Consider the following 20,340-nt stretch of genomic DNA (forward strand, 5'->3'; position numbering starts at 1 on the left):
AAGCTACAATCTCAAAATGGATCAGAGATTGCATAACTCAGGCCTATTCTTCTTCAAATAAGCAACTCGCATCATCTATCAAAGCTCATTCTACCAGAGCTATGGCTACTTCTATAGCTTTTCATTCCAAGCTCGCTATTTCGGAAATTTGTGCTGCGGCTACTTGGTCCAACCGCACACTTTCATTTCCCACTACAAATTGGATGTGGCATCTAAAGGACGAGCTTCATTTGGTTCCACGGTACTCGGAGTGTTTTCCAGTGAGCCACCCAGGATTCAGGTGCTAGGGCGCTGTCCCATCATTCAGAATGTAGGCGAGATAGGATCACATAACATCTTTTAGTTATGTACTCACCATAACTTCAGATGTTTGGGATCCATCTCGCCTTCATTCCTGATACCCACCCTCCTTCCCCCTGCCTTGCAGATCAGAAGAGATAGAACGGTTTTGAGCTCCACTGTTTTTATCTTGTTTCATCTGACGATGTTATATAAGCAGGGTATGCATGTGTGCATGTATGCGGACAAACTAGATCTGGGGGACTGTTGGTGGTGCATCCTGGGATATAGTAAGCTCAGCCAATAAGAGACTTCGCTCTTTGGCATAAGCGTGCCGAGTCGGAGCCGAGGGATCGGCTCCGAACCCATCATTCAGAATGTAGGCGAGATGGATCCCAAACATCTGAAGTTATGGTGAGTACATAACTAAAAGTTTACTTCAGAAAAGGGAACTGTGCTACCAGAAGGATAGGTTACCTTGCTAAGTGCAATACCTGTACAAGCTTTTATGTTGGCAAAACAGAGAGGGCATTAAAACTTAGGATCTATGAACACTTATATGATATCAAGACTATGAGGGGAACTAATGCACTTTATAGGCACAGTAAGGAATGTGAAAACAATACAGGGTACAGTTTAGGTATTATTTACGAGGTATCCAATGATGTTAGGGGAGGGGATTGAAAAAAATATGTTGAACAAGAAAGAAATTATGTGGCAACTACGTTTTGCTGCCAACATATATCCAGGGCTTAATGATTGTATTTCTGTTGTACCGGCCTTGAAAGAAAAAGCAGCCAAAATTTAATTTTTTTAATGTATTTACAATTCTTTATGATGAAAATGTGTAATAGTTTTCTATGAGGTAGTATTTTATGATATGCAATCTATGTATATATAATTTCTTAACATACAGTTTTAATCTCATGCATTTCTAGTTCAAAGAATTCAATACAAGTATTATTTTACATTAAAATATTGATTTTATAATTTAGCATGACCAGGTATTATATGTATGGTTATACACCTTTATTATTGACCAGTTTTTAATGATTGTTTATAGTTGATTGGTCAAACTACTGTCCTATTGGATTCGTTCCCTGGCTATTTTAAACTTGCAGTTCCAGTATTTCATTGTTCTGATGAAGTCAAATTTTACTTTATGAAAGCGCTTAACCATTGACTGGACTTATTGTGGAATAAAAGATCTTAGAGGGATTCATGACCAGGGTCTCAGAACTGTAAGCTCTGATGGTTAACCCACCATTCCTAGTTTTCCACCTTGACAGGGTTACTCTTAGAACTAAACCCCTCCATGCCCAAGGTGGTCAATGACATGTCCATGTACCAGGCCATTCACCTACCAACCTTTTTCCCTTATTCACAGGGGAACAGTGAGAGAGCACTCCATTACCTAGATGTTCATATATAGCTTAGGTTTTACCTCCATAAAACCAAGTCCGTCAGAAAGTCTGACTGTTTGTCTCTTTCAACCCCAGAACCCTGGGGAAAGCAGTGACCAAACAGACCATTTTGGCCTGGATATCCAGGGCCATCTCATTGCAGGGCAACATTAAAGCTCACTCCACCAGAGCTATGGCCCCCTTAGGAGCCTTCTTTAAGGGGCTAGACAACAACACAATTCTGGAAGCTGACACTTGGTCCTCAGTGTACACCTTCACCAAACATTACAAGCTGGACCACATCGTTAGGGCCAGGGTGGGGTTTGCCAGGGCTATCCTTCATGAATTCCTAGAAATTTCTACCAGACAACCACCCCATTCACAGTTAGGTTTGGCACTCACCCACATGTAGAATACTGCAACATTGGAATAGAAGGACATAGAAAAGTTGTGTAAAATCTTATTATAACCATAGATGTCCTTCTCTTCCATGTTGCCGTATTCCTTCCTACCCTCCTTCCTCTCCAGTCAGGTTGCACTTACTTCTGTCGGTGACGCTGGATGGGCTATGCCCTCCTAGCACTGGCTCCGCCTGGGGCTTTCTGTTTTGAGGGTTGGTGTGTACAGATGCCACTTTTATGACCCACGTTCCTCCTGCCACGTCAGACGCCCGACTCACTTTGAGGGACTGAAAAACTTTGGAATACTGGCCCCATGTATGTGAACGGATGAAGGGTAAACCCACATGTAGAATACTGCAACATGGAAAAGGACTTCTATGGTTATGGTAAGATTTTACACAACTTTTCTTTCTATAATTAAACGGAATTTAGGTAATAAATATTGCTTATCGGTATTGCATACAATTCTTTTAGGCAATAATATTAAAATTGGACTTAATTTTTGTAGTTATTTAGATCAGCGTACATTTAGTGAAGTCAGTGAAACAGAACTTTAAAATTTTAATTTGAAGATCCATTGCACAATCGAGGACAGGTTAAACTTGGAATATTTTTAATTGGAACTTTATATAAAGAGAGCATTTATAACCCCGGTTAAGTTGAAAAAGTTTTATGGTAATCCCACACCTCCAGCAACTTATTTCTGCATCACACTGAAACAAGATTTGCATCAAGTATTCTTTAACTGTATAAAAAAATAAAAAAAAATTATGAGAATACATTGTGTCATTTGTAATTTAATTAGATTGTGTGAATGCAGTTATTACTTCCTGACAGTATAAACGAGTCTAACTAGCCATTGGTGTGGGGAATGTTAGCAGTTTTGAGAAAAATGACTACAAATTGGAAGAAAGAAAACATCGCAATCATTTTAGTATTTCCGTGGGTTAGCCACTGAAGTATGTCAAAGAGTAATGAAGATTATAAAGTAGTATTCTTGATATTAAATGTTAGAATAAATTTCATTCTTTAAAATTTTCTGTAAGTATTGAGAGTCACAAATTATTTTTGATTTATTTATGTATGTTTCTATTAATGGAGATCATTTGTTGATATCACACTTCTGTAAATAGTTTGTTGTAAAAATCAGTAAAATTTGTTTGGAAAGAAAGTTATATTGGAGAAAATGTTGCATGTCTTCCAATGGTAAGGTCTAACTGCCGAGTATTCCTGGATGGGGAAAAGTCTGAGAAATGAAGACTAGGTTCATAGGTACTTAATAGGCTGCTGCTTAGAGAGGATCTTTAAAAGTCTAGCTATGCATTCCCATGAAGCTTTTATCCCTTGTATTTTAAGTGCGAATAACTCAGAGATGAGAAGAACATTTATATGTTACCCTGTCCATGCAGGGCATGCGTGCTTAACCAGGAATTAATTTCCAGTTACACATCCATTTGTCCAGATCACTGTTTTATGTGGTAAGGAAGACTATTCCAAAGTAGTAGTATTCTCTCTGATACTTATCTGTCCCTCCAACTTCTCCTTTTTGTTACAGAACAGATTTACATCTCGAGTGAGTGTTTATGCACCCCCCTCCCCCATTGGACTGACAGGATGCACTGTATTGAGTCTTTCTATGTGAGACCGAGATTACACCTCAGTAGCCTGTATTTCGCTGAGAAGAGGGACAAGGCTTTGAGACAGTCTGTGTAGTTTTTATGATTTAGGTCCTTGATTTTCTTGGTAAGAAAATGTTGTGAGCATTTGAGTTGTCAAATTTCCGAATGGGGTCGTACTGAAGGGAGCATTATACACAATGATTTGAATGATGAGTTCGGAATACAGTGGAATGATCACATTCGTGGACCTGAACGCCATACCTTTAGTAATAAATTGTGTAATTAAAAAGCACTTTCTTAAAATTGTGGATACATGATGATCGAGGGACAGTTTGTAGTCTACATAGGGTTCCAGGTCTTCTAACTACTGGATCAGTTTCAGGGGTGTATTGTCAACTTAATAGTTGATAGAATGTTAAGGGCCAAGGGCACAGGGTTTCTAGGTTGAACCAGATGATTGTAAATTTGAAGGAGATTTATTTGACTTGCAAAGGAGGTTCAAAGAAAGGGGCTATCAAGACTACGATGTTATTCCATCATTGTCCCATATAAGGAATGCTCGAAATACAGTAGCAAACCTGGCAACAGATGTTGTGAAAATATATTGGCCCATTTTGACTAGTGAAATTAATGTCAAGAAGATAGTTGGTGAAACTTAAGAGTTTTTCTTTTAAAAATAAGAGAAATTTGAAACACAGATTGTTATACAAGGACCATTGAACATCAACATAGGATTCCAGCTGTTATATCTGTTTGTGGGAAATGTAGGTACTGTGCATATGTTGACTCAACTGGGCAATTTGAACATCCTGAAATGAATAAAAATTTAAAATTTTATGCCAGGGGTAATTGTAACACTACAGACATGTATTTAGCTACCTGTTCCTGCAAGTCATTCTTTGTGGGGAAAAACTAACAGGCGATTTAAAGACAGATTCAGGGAGCATTTATATAATATACAGACAAGTAATTGTACAAATGCTTTAGCAAAGCATATTAATACATATGGTAGGTCACACATTTAAGTTTTTAATAATGGAGAGAATAGTGTCCATTTAACATGGGGGTGATATTGAAAATGTCACAGAGGTACAGGAAGCTAAATGGATTATTAGGTTAAAAGCAGATAAGGGGAATGGGCTTAATGATAAGGTGCCGATGAAGCATTTTTTAAGGATAAGACAAATTTGTAAGTAATGGCATTAGGACCATTAATATGCTGTACCTTTAAGGCATTTTTAATCAGTTAAAGGTTTTAATTGATTGATAAATGGTTGGATGTGAATTTTTTGACATGAATTAAATATTTTTGAAATGGAATTGTTTTAATGTCTAAAGCAGTATTATTACTGCGAAAGCACTAGCATATTGTTTGAATAAATCATTTTATAAATTTTTATCACTTTGCTGCCTCATTCTCTTGGTTCACTCATACACTTGTTTCATTATATGCATTTTTATTTGAGTGGATCATTTATCTTTTGGACCACATTTTGGATTTATTATTGTTAGATAAAATCCTTTCTCTAATATACTTGAAAGATGTGTTCAAAAACAATTACTATCGCCACAGGAAGAACTCCTAAACCCCATACAATATGGCTTTCATCCTTCCCATAATACTAACACTGCAGTTCTAACCTGTATAGATACTGTTGATAAAGGTAGATGTGATGACAAACTAGTCTTCTCCTTATTTCTAGACTTTTCTAAAGGTTTTGACAGTTTGTCACAGCAAACTTCTACCTGAAATGTTCTCATTAGGTCTTTCTCTGTCCACCCTTCTGTGGTTAAAAAGCTATATAGCCAATAGATGTCAGTCAGTAAAATGGCTCTCTGTATTCTTCCCAGTCACCACAGGTGTACCACAAGGCTCTGTCTTTGGTCCCTTCCTGTTTAACATTTTCACCACCACCCTCCACACAACAAGCCTCTATAATAGAATATATAGATGACTCCACACTCATTTGCACATCTGATGATGATCATCTTAAATTTGACCTACATATACAAATTTCATGAGAAAAATGAATAAAAAACTAGGGATACTTTACAGAGCCAAAAACTTTCTCACCGATGCGACTAAAGCTACAGCTGCCACAACTTACCTCCTCCCCACACTTTATGGTGCTCGCGTCCTTACTAACCTTCAGTAATCACAAAAATCAAAGCTTGAACAGTGCTGTAACAAAGTTACAGCAAATACCCCTTTCAGAACCCACCACTATATAGAACCAAAAAAGCCTAAACTAGTTAGCACTACCCCATCAACTAACATACACACAGCTTCTTACCACCTATAAAATATCCAGAATCCATCTGCTTGTCCAGCAATAATTAATCTTCTACACAGCTATGTTCCTAGTCCGTCATTATGATCCAGTAACTAAAAACTCCTGTCTGCCCACAAAACTATTAAATCTGCTGGGCGTTGTTTGTACTTGTACCTTGTTTTAAAGGCCCGGAGCTCCTTACCTGTATCCATTAGGACACTTCCCTTCTTCCAGTCCTTTAACACCACTCTAAAAGACTTCCTAGACAAAAGCTGGCAGTCTTCTTGCCCAACACCAGGATAAACTACATCTCTAAATGTGAACAAATACCTGTTCATACCTTACACCTTCTTACTCATCCTCCTTCATGGACTTTCTTCTATGAATTTCTCTCCCTGGCTTTCTCTCTAAATATACCATAAGCCTGCTTTTCTCTCACTTCATATTGCAATTCTTGTTTGTATTATACTAACTTACCTTTAATTTCTCTATAAACTGGCTAACATTAACTATTAAATCATTGTCATATAATTGTCTATCCTTGACCAATGTTTTCATATTATTTTTAATTTGGTCTAATTATTTAAACAGAATTTGTTTTTGTATTATTTTTAAAGACTGTAAAATTAGTTTTTTAAAAATGTTTTGTAATACCTTGGAGCTTTTCTTCCCTGGTCTCTGCTGAAAATGGGCTTCTCCCCAGTCTGACTTTTCCAGTAATCAAATGTCAGTAAATAAGTAAAGGATGGTTTAATACTTCACACTTTATAAGAATCTCTTGTCCTTTTTTTCCAGCTTGGTGGCAAAAAGGGAGGTGGTCTAGGTGCCCAGAAAGTAAGCAGCAAGAGTTTTAATGAGATTGAAAAACAGGTTCAGGCTGCTGATAAACTAAAGGAACATGAGGAGCAGAACTTGAAGAAGATGGACAAAGAAGAACCAATGTAAGCTTCTTTTTTCATGAAGTGTAACAATTGATGACCAGTGGGTTGGCCCTTTTTATCGTGAAGTGTAACATTTGATGACCAGTGGGTTAGCTCATTTCTCATGATGTGACATTTGCTGACCAGTGTATTAGCCCTTTTATTGCCTATATCCCTCCTTATTGTATTACTGCTTGATCATCCTTCCACATGAAGGTGCAGTCTGTCAGTAGCAGTAGTGCTACCTGCACTTTGCCCAAAGAATTCTGAATTCCAGTGTCTGCACTGCCTGCTAAGGGAAACATTCTCTGCTGCTGTTAAAAAAGAAGAAAAGTCTGTGTATCTTATATATGTATTTATGTATGCATATGTGTGTGTGTGTGTGTGTGTGTGTGTGTGTGTGTGTGTGTGTGTGTCCATAGTTCTTTATTCATACTGTGCATTTTGCATTTAAGATGACCTTGGGTCCTTTTCTTCCATTTTTCAATAGGGTTAGATGTTAAACTGTTTTGGTATGTAGTATCTGATTTATAGCGTTATTGCTGTGGTGGCACTGAAAAGGCTAGCTCTGCAGTTAAGGCATGAGCAGTAACATTTCTTTACTTTATCGTTTGATCTGATGTTGCCCTTTTCATTCTTTCCTCAACTAATGGTTATCAGATCCGACCTCAGATCTGACTGTCTCATTTACTGGACTCTCGGATCCTACTCTCAAGCTCCTCCTTTTACCCACAATGCCTCAGTCAACCTACAGACATGGATCCTTCTTAGAGAGCTTTTTTTGGTTGTTGTATCCTTTATCTATAAGTCCAGGTTCCAAATCGTCTCTCTTAAACTCTTTCTACATCACCCACCTTCCTTATGTAGTTTTTCGAGTATTTCTTTGTGATAGTTTCACTTTCTCTTCTACCTTAAGGTAGTTGTTGACGTCATTGTTGATACTTTTCCTCCTTTTCTCTACTCTCTAGAGGGTATTCTCTTTATTCTACTATTGTTGGTGTTCTCTCATATATGTGTGTGTGTGTGTGTGTGTGTGTGTTTGTGTGTGTATTGCATATATTGCACATGTATGTATTTTTTATATTTTAAGGTTATGTTTAATTACATTGCTGTATAATTACTGTTTTTGTACTCTGTGATATACGCCGTATTGTCATATATATATATATATATATATATATATATATATATATATATATATATATATATATATATATATATTCTAAATGGCATAGATGCACTACCCTCTTATTATGGTGTCGAAAGCCTTGGTGAGATCTAGATAAGCTGTGTGAACCACCTTACCCTCCTCTACGGCTTTGGTGACCGCTTCAAAGAAGTCTGTCAGGTTTAGGAGACATGATGTGCCTTTTACAAACCTGAACTGGGTAGGGTCCAGAGTTTGGAGATTACCAATGTCATTGTTTATAAGTTCCATGATGATGCGCTCCATAGCCTTGCAGACCAGGCTCGTCAGGATAATGGGGTGGAAGTTCCCGGGGTAACTTATAGACCTTTCCTGATTGTTTTTCTTGGAATTGTTGCTAAGCTGGTTTCTTCAGCTCTACCCGCTCTGTTCACCCTCGCCGTGCTCAGGTTCTCCCTGCTCCCCTTCACTACCCCCCATACCCACCCCCTTTCTCCTCAGACATATACTTAATAGGCCACTCCTCTAATTCCTTATCAACCAACCATACCTCCCATCATCCTCTTCCACCTAACCAACTTTTATCATCTTATCCACTTATCACTTCTCACTCACATCAGTCCTCTTTACCATTTACATTTTTCCTCATCTCCATCTAAATTGCACAAACATTTTATTCAGTAGCACATGCTCTTATTACTTTACCTATATACACTTTATCATTCCTACTATACTCTGACATATATACCTTCTATACTACTACTACGCTTCACATTACTACTTAGTCTTTTTTTCTAACTATCCTAATTCTACTTGCACGTTACCTCTTATCACTTCCCCCTACCCCACTCACTACCTGTACTGCATTCTCTCCATTATCTTCATCTTCATCACTCATCAACACTACTATTTCCTGGCACACACACATCTTTACTCATATCCCTAAACCTTTCCAACTCTCTTACCCTATCAATACTATTTCCACTTAATATAACAAGTATACAACTAACCTCATCAGAACCAAAGTTAATATTGCAGCAAGACTGACACTTAGTGATGACATACATCCTGATCCTGGCCCAATTGATATAAATATCCATTCTCATAATAATAACTCTTCCCATAACACACTCCATCCTCCTAGAAAACCTAATGACATACTCCTACTTAACATGCATGTCAGAAGCATTACCAGTAAAGTCCATGAACTAATATGCCAATCTTTCCCTGTATTTCCCTGACATAGTATTACTAACTGAGACATGGCTTAAACCCGAAATCTCCAGTAATGAAATATTAGCTCCAGGCTACATCATCATATGTAATGATTGTACTTCCAAAACAGGAGGTGGGTAGCCTTGATGTTTAAAAATCAAATGAATGTAGAAATCCTGGATATATGTAAAAATGCAGAAACTTTGCTCACAAAACTAAAACTTAATTCTAAGAAAAGTGTAGTTATAATAGGTTGCTATATTCCTCCTGGTTACAACTTAGCAACTCTTGAAACCTTACTCGAATGGACCTCTTAATACCTTCCAGCAGGAAACCATAGTTTTAGGGGCTTTAACATTGACTGGTTATCCTGTAATTCTTACTCTCCCGGTAACTCCACTAACTCCACTAATTTCTATGGATTTTCTCAGCTTATCCATACTCCCACAAGAGTTGATAAAACAACCAAAAGACCGTCAGTACTTGACTGGATTCTGACTAATATCTCCCAATTGGATAGCCTGAGTGACCACTTACCCACATTCATAATTAGACATCGTACAACCAAGAATAAACCTATTATTTTCCAAACTATCAGAAATAAAAGAAACTTTAATCCAACTACCTTTGTTAATACCCTAAAAGCCTGTAATTGGAGCCCTCTTAAATATCTTAACTTAGACAAAGCTGTTCTTTACTTCAGCTCAACCTTCTTGGATGTTCTAACTCCCTAGACCCCCCTCGGACCATTAGAATAAAATCCAATTATGCCCCCTGGATCAGCAAAGACACCAGATTTCTGCTGAAATCCAGAAATAAAGCCTGGGTCAAATGGCACAAAACTAGATCACTCACTGACAGGCAAGCATTTCTGGAATGTCGCAATAAAGCAAAAAAATGTGTCAAAACAGACTAAATTGGATACTATCATGACATGCAAACCAAATGTCAGAGTAATCCTAAAAAAAATTTTGGTCAGCAGTTAATAATATACTCCATCCTGGGAAATATGGCACTTCCTCTCCTACCTTAATAGATTCCACACACAATGTTCCCACTCAATTCAATATATACTTCACAGACTCAATTCTTCGACTCTCAAACTCCCAAAATTCTTCATCTTTTAATCCATCTCCTGAACCCCTTACTGGCAGCTTTGGCTTTACCTTCCATTCTGTTCCTACAGACACAATTAAAAAACACCTCAAGAAACTAAAACCTACCGCCTTAGCGGTTGACAACCTCCCACCTGAATTCTTAAAAATAGCTGCTGATGCTGTTGCATACCAAGTATCCATTCTCATCAATCGTTCCATATCAGAAAATCATGTCCCAGGCATCTGGAAAGTGTCTCACATTGTCCCACTCCATAAAGGGGGTAGCTCATATGAGCTTTCCAACTATTGTCCCACAGCCATACTCTCACCCCTGTCCAAAATATTGGAAAGATGTATCTACTCACAAATCCTGGATTACCTTACCACTCAAAGTATTAACACTGAACATGGCTTCAGACCATAGCGTAGTACCACAGCAGCCCTTATCTCATTCACTCATACAATCAATGAACACAGAAACAATGGTAACTTTCTTTCTGCTATTTTTCTTGACCTAGGGCATTTGATATGGTTAACCATAGTGAACTCATATCATCCTTTTCTGAACTAAACTTCAGTAGATCCACCATTAACTGGTTTCAAAGCTATTTAACAAACAGGTGACAGAGCGCAGTGGAAGGATGAACTCTGTCTCCTCTACTACCAATTACACTAGGCATCCATCAAGGCTCCATCCTTGGTCCTTTACTGTTTTCTATCTTTACCAACAACCTCCACTCCTCATCATTAAATGCTTCAGTCATCCAGTATGCTGATGATGCAACATTAATCTGTTCCTCTCCTTACCTTCAAGAACTCCAACTAATAGCACGGGCTTCTTTCCTCTCTGTAGAAGAATGGCTCACCAACTCTCTCAACTAGTACTAAACCCTAATCAAACTTCTCATATTTCCACCAACTAACCTTAATACTTATCCACTCACTTTCACTAGCACATCTCACAATACCAATATCTCTCCTATCACCCACACCAAACTACTTGGCATCAAAATAAACAGCCTGAGATTTGACAATCACATTGCACTCACTATTAAAAAAAGTACATAAAAAATTAGGAGGCTTGTATAGAAATGCACAAGTCCTCACAAATAGCACTAAGGTAAAAATCACACAAACATATCTTCTGTCCACTCTGTTATATGCTCCCTAATCCTTATCAATCTCAGAAAATCTGATATTGCTAAACTTGAAACCTGATATTGCAAAATTCCCCTCTAATAGCCCGCATCTCACACACCACTGCAAAGTCATAAAAAGACTAAATTGGCTCAAACTTCCCTATCTTCTCCTCTACAATCAGCTGATATTGGCCCACAAAATACTTTACTACCCAGACAACATTCTTGCATTACAAAACCTAATACATCCCTACTCTAGTACTATGGCCCTACGCTCCAATAACAAAATTCTCCTTCAAGTCATTAAACCTTACAATTCTGTTGGCTCTTCACTATACTCTGTCTTAGCCAAAAAATGGAATGCTTTGCCCACTAACATAACTACAATCTCCTCCTTAGCCTTATTTAAACAATCCCTAAAATCATACTTACAAGCCAACTGGATATGCAACTGCAACACTCCAGGCTATTCCTCTGGTCTCCCAAGATTACCTCTCTAACCTTTTCATCAGGCATTATATCTTCCCTTCTGCCTGAAACTCTTTATCTTCCTTCTACTTTTCATTCTTGTCTTATGCCTGTACCGTAGAATATTAGAGATATTCCAATGGACAGGCAGGCCAGTAGACAAACGATATTAGCGTACCAGTTTATTACCGCTTTCGTCAGAAACTAACTTCCTCAGAAATGTACATCAATCCTTTTAAATACCCTAACTTTGGCGCCAAAAATCAATTAAAAACAAAACAATTAATTGATCAAAACTCCTAATAAATACATTTTATCTAAACAACCTCTACAATATAATCATAAATATACAGATATACAGATAAATATACAGATGCAAAGAACTTCTTGATAAAAAAATACATATGAATAATAAAAAAACATCCAATTCAATATTTATTTACTTTCAAGGACCTATACTTTAAAAAAACATTTTATATTAACCATCATTCAAACCCGGTTTAATATCAGCATCCAAGGATATTTGCCAATAAGTTTGTTTTTGTTCAAGAAAATTCTTGAAATCACCCCCCCCCCCCCTTAAATTTCTATTCCCCATTTGTAATACTGAAAGCAGAAATTTCTTAGGTTTGCTACACTATATAGTATGTTTAAGTAAGGCGCTGTTACTGCTCTTTATTTTGATATTGTATAGATGTTCCCTTATACGATCCTTTAGGGTATAAATAGTCATGCCCACATAAAAAGCGTTGCATCAACTACATAATGCAATGCAAACAACTCCTTCAGTTTTACAATTTATATAACCTGGTACTTTAAAACTATAATCTATATGATTTAAAGCTATATATGGACGCTCTATGGTATATCTGCAATACTTACAAGTGCCGCATTGGTACATACCCTTCTTATGTGTGTTAGCTCTGTTAAATTTTTTTTTCAGAATTATCATGTTCTAATAATTTTTATATATTTGCTTGATTACTATAAACAAAATTGGGTCTGTTACCAACCACCTTTATGACATCACTATTACTCTCTAAAATCTTCCAGTTCCTTTGTACTATCTCTTTAATGACTTGACTATCAACTGTCATATCTAAAGTTAATCTAGATCTATTATTAACTGTGCTGTTCTTTGATGTCAAGGGAAATCTTAAAATTGGTGGATAGAGACACATCCTTCTATCTAAAATCTCTCTCTGTAATTGACTTAAATATTCTCGATCATAGCCCCTATCTAAAAGCATCCTTGTAATAGTCTGAAATTCATCTGCCAAATCAATATCAACAGTGGTCATTCGACTAGCACCGATGTATTGTCCCTTAGGGATGTTCTTCTTCATAAATGGGGGATGATTACTCTTATTGTGCAAATAGCACAATTCCAAAATAAAAAAACAAATCATCCACAAATCTAACATAAAAAAGAATCTTGTATTTAGTGGCCAACTCTGCCAAAACAGTCTATTCCCATTTGACCGAAAGCGGTAATAAACTGGTACGCTAATATCGTTTGTCTACTGATCTGCCTGTCCATTGGAATATCTCTGCTGTTTTTTGGTTTTGTAGTTGCAGTGACATCCACGTTTTTTTTTTTTTTTTTTTGGTTTTGGTTCACGTGGTTTCCATGGATGAGGCAGTGAATTCTGATCCATTGTTGGATGTTACCATTCATCCCACACCAACTACTGGCGATGAAGACTTATTATGAATCTTGGTGTCTTCAATGAGTGACATACAAAAAAGCCTGCATTTGCTGTTAGCCAGGAGTGGAAGGCAAGAAGAAATGACTTTAAGCTCCAATGATAAGAGGGCGACTGTAATAGAAGTTGGTAATTCTACCACAATAGAAGGTAATGGTGAGAAGGAAAGAAATGTTACTTCCTCTCCTGGTATGCCGAAGCAATGCAATGATATAAGCTCAGTCTTGGATAAACGTAACGACCCTTTCACTGAAGTGGATTATAAGGTCACCAAAGTTAAAATAGAGGATTATCGAAATAAATATGAAAAGTTATGTAGACTGTTAAAATAAATATCGGTCTTTAGACTTAGAAAATGGGTACTTTGAAAGATGTATTGAGCTGTCAATAGTACCTAAAGGGCTCCGTTTCTTCAAATGTCCTAACGGGGAAGACTCAACAGATCCTTTTTTTGTTGAACTGGTGACTTTTTTAATAATTCGGGCATTTAACTGTTGAAAATGTTAATAGCGCACAACAATTTTAAAATGTCCTCTTTAAAAGATTAGATAGTTAAAGAGGATGAGGCTATATGTAATGTTTCAGCTGACAGTGCCTATGAATGTTTTTATGAGCAGATTTTCAAGGATCTAGAGCAGCACGAAAGTGATGTGGTAGCTCGTAAACACAAACTGTTGAGGGACGTCTCTGCTTATGAAGAACGTAAAACGTAGGGCATATGAGTCCTTCGTTCCTAATTTGGTAGATACTAATGGCATTAACAACATTAAAAATAAGAAAGCTTTTACCATTCCTTTCGGCAATCAGCAACAATGGAATGGCTCCTTTAAGAAGGGGCGTGTTGGTCAGCAAAACTCTCGTCAATTTAAACAACAGTCTTTGGTGACTAAGCTTTTTATGGAAGCTAAAGATAATCCCCTGCGAGAAGCAGGGAAGGAGAATATATAGTCAATTAAGTGCCCCAGGAAATAGTACAACTAATCCTGTTGAATTCCATGGAAATACAGGAGCTAAACCAAAAGATTTTTTAGCATCAAAGAAGGAAGACAAGGGGCCAAAGACAAGACTAATGAGAGTTGTAGGCACAGATAAATTTGAGTTCCTCAGCCGAGGAACTATAAGGTATCATCGTGACAATTTTCACATCATTAACTTATCTGATACTGTACTTTCCGATGAACAATTGTCAATTTTGAAATACGGATTTAATTTTGTGCCCAGTAGGAGGGCAGACTATAAAAGAACTGTAGTAAATTTAAAAATGTTCACTAGATGTTTGAATTTGGAATGTTATTTGGAATATTTATTGAAGGATGTTAAGATGGATGTTAAAAAAATTGTCAAACCATCCTGTTACACACCTGTATTAAATCATACAATAGGAGTGTTTGAAAAAAATTGCATACAGGAACTGAAAGCTAGTCTGAAAAAGAAAACTAGATGGTCTAGTAATGTTTCCAAAGAAGAGCGTGAAGCTTTTAAACAGTTAAGGGGTTTAGACAATTTACGTTTTATGAAGAGTGACAAGGGGGGAAATATTGTTATTATGAATCAAGAACAGTATCAAAACGGTATGTTAAAATTGTTAAATAATGCTGTTGAGTATGAAAAGGTAAATCCGGTTGAAATTACACGTAGTTATAAATACATCCAATATTTTTGTATGATGCCTTAATGAACTGCTATGATCGAGAATATTTAAGTCAATTACAGAGAGAGATTTTGATAGAAGGATGTCTCTCTATCCACCAATTTTAAGATTTCCCTTGACATCCAAGAATAGCAAAGTTAATAATAGATCTAGATGACTATCAACTGTCATATCTAAAGTTAAAGTTAAAGTCATTAAAGAGATAGTACAAAGGAATTGGAAGATTTTAGAGGGTAACAGTGATATCATAAAGGTGGTTGGTAATAGACCCAATTTTGTTTATAGTAATCAAGCAAATATTAAAAAATTATTAGAACATGATAATTCTGAAAAAAAAATTAATAGAGCTAAACACATAAGAAGGGTATGTACCAATGCAGCACTTATAAATATTGTAGGAACATCATAGAGGGTCCACATATAGCTTTAAATCATATATATCATAGTTTTAAAGTACCAGGTTATGTTAATTGTAAAAGTGATGGAGGCGTTTACATTGCATTATGTAGTGGGTGTGGCGCTTTTTATGTGGGCATGACTACGCGTGCCCTAAATGATCGTATAAGAGAACATCTATATAATATTAAAATAGAGTAATAGCGCCTTATTTAAACATACTATAGAGTGTAGCAAACAAAAGAAATTTCTGTTTTCATATTAGAAATGGGGAATAGAAATTTAAGGGGGGGTTGATTTCAAGAATTTTATTGAACAAAAAGAAAGTTATTGGCAAATAACCTTGGATGCTGATATTAAACTGGGTTTGAATCACTTGGTTAATATAAAATGTTTTTTTTAAATATAGGTCCTTGAAAGTAAATAAATATTGAATTAGATGTTTATTTCTTATTCATATGTATTTTTATCAGGCAGTTCTTTACATTTGTATATTTATGATTATATTGTAGAGGTTGTTTAGATAAAATGTATTTATTAAGAGTTTTGATCAATTATTAATGGTTTTGCTTTTAATTGATTTTTTGGCGCCAAAATTAGGGTATTTAAAAGGATGGTTGTATTTTGATTGATGTACGTTTCTGAGGAAGTCAGTTCCTGACGAAAGCGGTAATAAACTGGTACGCTAATATCGTTTGTCTACTGGTCTGCCTGTCCACTGGAATATCTCTGCTGTTTTTTGGTGTTTTTTTAGTTGCAGTGACACCACGTTTTTGGTCTCACCCTAGAATATTCTCTGTATCTCTTCTACTTCACCTTTCCCACCTGTCATCTAACTAAGTGCGTCATCCTTCTAACAGTAAAGTCTACCCTAAACTATCCTGTTAGCTTTACATTTGTAGCTTCAGCCTTCAAACTGAATAGCTTCTCTTAACTCACCTGGTTACAGATGTTTTCATTTATTGACTACCATTTTGATTTTGATGTATTATGAAAGTAATTTGCTATTTGTCTGGGTATTGATGGAAATGGAAAATGTCTTACTTCTGTAACTGTGAAATTATAATCAATAGTAATTAATCGATAGTAATTATGTTGTACGCTCTTTGCTACATGTGGAGAGTTTCTCCCCTGGCCTGTGCTGAAAAACGACTTGTGTCCAGTCAGACTTTCCCAGTAACTAAATGTAAAATAAAATAAATATACACACACACACACCTTCATTTTTCCCCTTTCCTTTAAACATGTCTGAAAAACTGATGGATTTTATGAAATGCAATTCCTATGGCGACAAGATCCCTAACTCTGATCCCCACAAGGAGTGTCTACTGCCCATGAACATCTCACTTAAGTACTGACTGCTTTATTTGTGCAGCTTTTAATTCCACCGTCTTAGTGACAGTCGGTGCAAATTAGTTTCACAGGGTTGCTACCACCTTCTTCATCTTCTTGTGCTTCAGGTGTTCAAACCCCAGCAAAGTTATCTGAAGCCTCCAGCCTAAGTGTACTCCATCTTCAGAGCCTCCTCCAAAAATTCAAAAGAAATCATATCAGACCTTCTCGGATCTGAAGCAAAAACAATCTGATCCCACATCCTCTGATCTGACAACTTCTTAACTAAGTCTCCAACAACCCAGTCCCCAGAGATCTCTGAATCTGTTTCTCCTCAGCTCCATTCTCCTTTACTTCAGGAGCCCTCAAAGAGAGAGTCTCGGCTCCAATCTACCACTTCCTCCATCAGGTGCTCCAGGAGCTTTTCAGAAGCTGAAGTGGATAGGATGATTAGGAAGTTCCTCAGAGTTCACATACAGATGGGGGTTAACCCAGCTCCATCTCCGATGGGATCTTGAGCTTTCTCTCTACTTCATGGTGTGATTTCTCCTTCTCTCATCCAACCAGTGATTTCAGAGGACTTGTTCTACACCAATCCCTTCGGACCATGGTGTGTCTCTGAGCTGAAGTGTCAGCACCAAGTCCATTGGGGTGGGTTCCACTCGGAGGTTGTCTGAGCCATCCCTGCCCATTAAACCTTTGGTGTTGGACAACTTTGGTTTGACTCCCCATTCAAGGTACTAGTCTGGGGTGGGTTGGTGCATGGTGACATTGGGAGCTTTGGCTCTGGTGTGACCAGCTACAGTGTCTCACCTTCCTTCTGCTTTCAAGGTGTTGGAGAGGGTCTTTTCTCATCTAAGAGATTTGACCACTGTTTCCTGTTTGGATCCTACAGCCCTGCCTTCTTTGGGCCTGAGCTGTGATCCTCTCAGGCCTATTTCGCAGGGAAAGCTGCTGGTTCCATCAAGTGTCCAGTCCCCCTCGAGGACTTTCCTCTGTCCTCGGGAACCTCTCCAGATCATCCCACTGATGAGGTTCGCAGAAAGAGAATGTGTAAGAGGAGACACACAGGTTACCCTCAGGAGTCTCTCACCGAAGACATGGACTTAGATGAAGGGGAGGGGTCCCCAGATCACCACTGGATGACGTCTCCTTTGGAGGCATCTTTGAAATTGTCAAGCAAAAAGGTAGCAGGTCCTCTGATACGCCTCCCCAAGAGGAGTCATTGTTTCTGGAAGCTTTTGGGTCCTGCTCATCTATATGGTCCCTTTGATGAAATGTCTTTGTGTGGCCCTACTGTGAAAGAAACACTTTCCAGGAGTGAACAGGATGGAAAGATCTCGTCTGCCATAGCGATAAGCTTTTCTGTCCCTCAACGATCCTTTTCCAGGAATCAAAGAAGAGACAAGAAGATGTCGTTACGTAAATCCCAAGGTCCTTTCCAGGATTCACGCAGGGATATCTCCCTTAGAGGCAAATGAGGAAGTTCAGATGGAAGACATCATCGTTGTTGCCGAAGAAGCCCACAGAGCCAAGTTTTCTAAGTTTCCTGTTCGAATAAAGCCTTTCAGCTTTCCTGAAAGTTGGCCGAACTCCCCACCTTTGGAGGCAGGTGGGGGGCATGTGTCTTTGCATCCAGATGCCTGGGCATGAATAACAAAAGATTGTTGTGTCCAAAAAATTATATCCACAGGTTATTTCTTACCATTTTCCCGGATTCCCTCATCCAAAAGAAAAAGGTTACCAGATGTTCTACCTAGTCAGAGGGAAGCAGAAGCTCAAGAAATACAAACACTGCTAGACAAAAGTCATCCAGGAGGTCCTACCAGACCAGAAAGGATTCAGAACTTATTCAAGATTTTTTTTTGTGCTAAAGAAAGTCAGGGACCTGAAACCAATTCTCGATCTAAGCAAACTGAATCAGTTTAAGTCAAAGTTCTGAATGGTCACAGTTCACTCCATTCTGCTGTTTCTACGCAAGGACAATTGGATATGCTCCACTGACCTTCATGATACAAACTGTAACTTCAAGATGAACAAGTGATACTGAAGATTTGTGAGCTTTTCTGGGGGCCACTCAGTCAGTTCAGAGCCCTGCCCTTTGGTCTCACCACAAACCCCATGGTGTTTACCAAATGTATGGCAATAGTAGCAGTTCACCTGAGACTGCTAGGATTCTGAGTGCTTTTTATGTAAACAACTGGCTCTTCACCACCCTAACCATGCATTTTCTGGAGAAATCCAGGGACTACTTGCTCCAGTTATGTTAGTCTCTAGGCATCTCAGTTAACATCTGCAAGTCTTATCTACAACCTGTTCAGAGCCTGGAGTTCATAGGTGCTCATTTGAACACAGTCAGTCAGATAGCCTTTCTTTCACTACATTGAGTTAGGACCATCAGGTGCCAGGTGGACCAAATTATTGCACACCCTTCTACACCAGCCAGATTTCTTCAGGCCCTAGGGTCAATGGCAGCTGCTATAACCTTAGATGTTTTGTGATTCATTGTTGCAGGCCTGACTTGTGGGATTTCCTGCCATGAAAGCCCTTGGCTGGCCCGACTATCAAAGAAAAAATCCCCCTCCTTCAAGGGCTTGCCGATGCCCTGACTGATGCCAGCACGTTTGGGTATAAAGGGAGCCAGCCAACATCATGATTGTCGTTTCTTGCTGTCAGAGTCCAGATTAGTGTTTCCAGTTTGTTGGCAGTCTGTACCAGAAAGAAGTCATCTGAAAGCCAAGTACCCAGTTGGGGAACCCTTTTTACATTTTTTGACTAATGTCAGAGAAGGTCAGTAATTGTCTCCATATTGGTAAGCAGATTCCACACTGAGACTTGCATTAATATTTGTGTCACCTTTTTAGGCCCACATCACAGCATACCCAACTGCCATTTCTATGCTGTTTTCAACTCTAGGACTATTAGGTGTAGGGCCTAGGTCTTAGCTAGGCACCTTTAGTGTTGCATCAGGTTCTCAGTGTTCGATGGCATCTGCCAGTTGATCCAAGGTTGAGCTCCCAGAGTGCAAAGGGATAAAGAAGAATGACCCAGACTTAGGGCCTTGGACAGCAAACTTCCCCCCGTCTGCTAGTCCTCCAAGGCTCGTGATCTCTGAAGATGGTGAGGCACTTTCGCAGTCCCTTCTGCACCTGATGTGGTGTGCAGGCCTCTATCGAGACCCGTCTGGAGTCAGATATGCTGTCTGGTCCCTCCATTTGTGCACAGGCCTTAGGACTTGGTTTGCTGGTCAGGTCCGGGGCCACTCTACAGGCCTTGGCTTTTGATGAATGAGCT

At 38.2% G+C, this 20,340-nt stretch overlaps 1 protein-coding gene across 2 annotated transcripts in view; it reads left to right on the forward strand.

Annotated features, from left to right (window-relative positions):
* The window catches only part of ARFGAP3 (ADP ribosylation factor GTPase activating protein 3), an 873,462-nt gene that overhangs the window by 533,628 nt on the left and 319,494 nt on the right, over nt 1–20,340 (forward strand). For both annotated transcript variants that reach the window (XM_044087532.1, XM_044087534.1), the window contains exon 9: nt 6,771–6,916. In XM_044087532.1, coding sequence (XP_043943467.1) covers nt 6,771–6,916 — 146 coding nt within the window. The remainder of the gene's footprint in view (nt 1–6,770; nt 6,917–20,340) is intronic.

The sequence above is a fragment of the Protopterus annectens genome, chromosome 11.part0 (assembly GCF_019279795.1).
Source record: "Protopterus annectens isolate FY-2018-M chromosome 11.part0, PAN1.0, whole genome shotgun sequence".
Taxonomy (NCBI): Eukaryota; Metazoa; Chordata; order Ceratodontiformes; family Protopteridae; genus Protopterus; species Protopterus annectens.